This window comes from Eimeria mitis, genomic scaffold (assembly GCF_000499745.2).
Source record: "Eimeria mitis Houghton genomic scaffold, Emh_scaff141, whole genome shotgun sequence".
Taxonomy (NCBI): Eukaryota; Apicomplexa; class Conoidasida; order Eucoccidiorida; family Eimeriidae; genus Eimeria; species Eimeria mitis.
In genome coordinates this window covers 22286-23294 of record NW_013569109.1, presented here as the reverse complement: position 1 = coordinate 23294, position 1009 = coordinate 22286, and the positions used below count along the sequence as shown (strand labels likewise).

Below are 1009 nucleotides of genomic sequence, written 5' to 3'. Positions count from 1 at the left end.
ATATATATATAATATATATATATATATATATATATATATATATATATATATATATATATATACATATATACACCTAGTCTATATATACATAGTATGCACTTGATAGTGTGTTATTATATATATATATATATATATATATATATATATATATATATATATATATATATATATATATATATATATTGCATATATAAGCTGGGTCGCAGTGGCTGTAGTTGAATGAAGTAACCGTGCTGAGGACTAAACGCCATGGTGGCGGGCTGAGTGAGAGGAGAATTTGTTTAGTTTACTGTTCATTGCAGAAAAAGAAAACAAACAAACGCCCCCAGCTAGCTAACTAGCTAGCTAGCTATCTACGTAGAAACAGCTAGCTAGCTAGCTAGCTAGCTAGCTAGCTGCAGATAACCTAGGAGTTTAAGCGTAGCGAGGCGGCCTGTCTGCTCTATCGCCCCCCATTCGGCCCTCCCCCGAGCGATCGCCCATTGGGCGTCCTCTGGGTCTACCCATTCCCTGCAGCCAGAAAAAGAAAAGCAGAAACACAGAAAAAACAAAAGCTGATGCAGCTGTGTTAACTAGAGAAAAAATATAAAAAGTGCATGAATTAAACATGAAAAATTAAAAAAAAAATATATAGTTTTATAGTATAGTGAAGAAATAAACTTACGCCTCTCCAGTTCTCTGTTTCGCCTGCACCCTCTCCTTCTGCGCCTGGTCGTTGTGCGCGTACTGTAGTTTTTTTGGTGAGAGTAGCTGGGAATACAGTGGGTGGTAATCTGAGGTAATCTCTTAGGAATTCCATTCCTTCGTTTTTGAGGGTGTAGTAGTTATGCTGCCAGTTGAACATCTCCTCACAGAAATCTTTTGATTTCAATGTTTTCATCACCATCATAACATGAAGATTAGGAACAGGAATCTCTGGGTGACGCTCTAGCTTAGGGTTCTTCTGAACCACCAGCACGCCCTCTGCAGTGCAATACAACAAAATATATACAAATTAAATTAATCAAAT

At 37.0% G+C, this 1009-nt stretch overlaps 1 protein-coding gene across 1 annotated transcript in view; it reads right to left on the bottom strand.

The window, feature by feature from the left end:
- Positions 1-414: 414 nt before the first annotated feature.
- Positions 415-1009, bottom strand: part of EMH_0097120 (ribosomal protein S10, putative) — a gene marked incomplete at both ends in the record, with an annotated part of 1077 nt that continues 482 nt past the window's right edge. The window contains 2 exons of the mRNA XM_013495084.1: positions 415-510; positions 665-963. Coding sequence (XP_013350538.1) covers positions 415-510; positions 665-963 — 395 coding nt within the window. The remainder of the gene's footprint in view (positions 511-664; positions 964-1009) is intronic.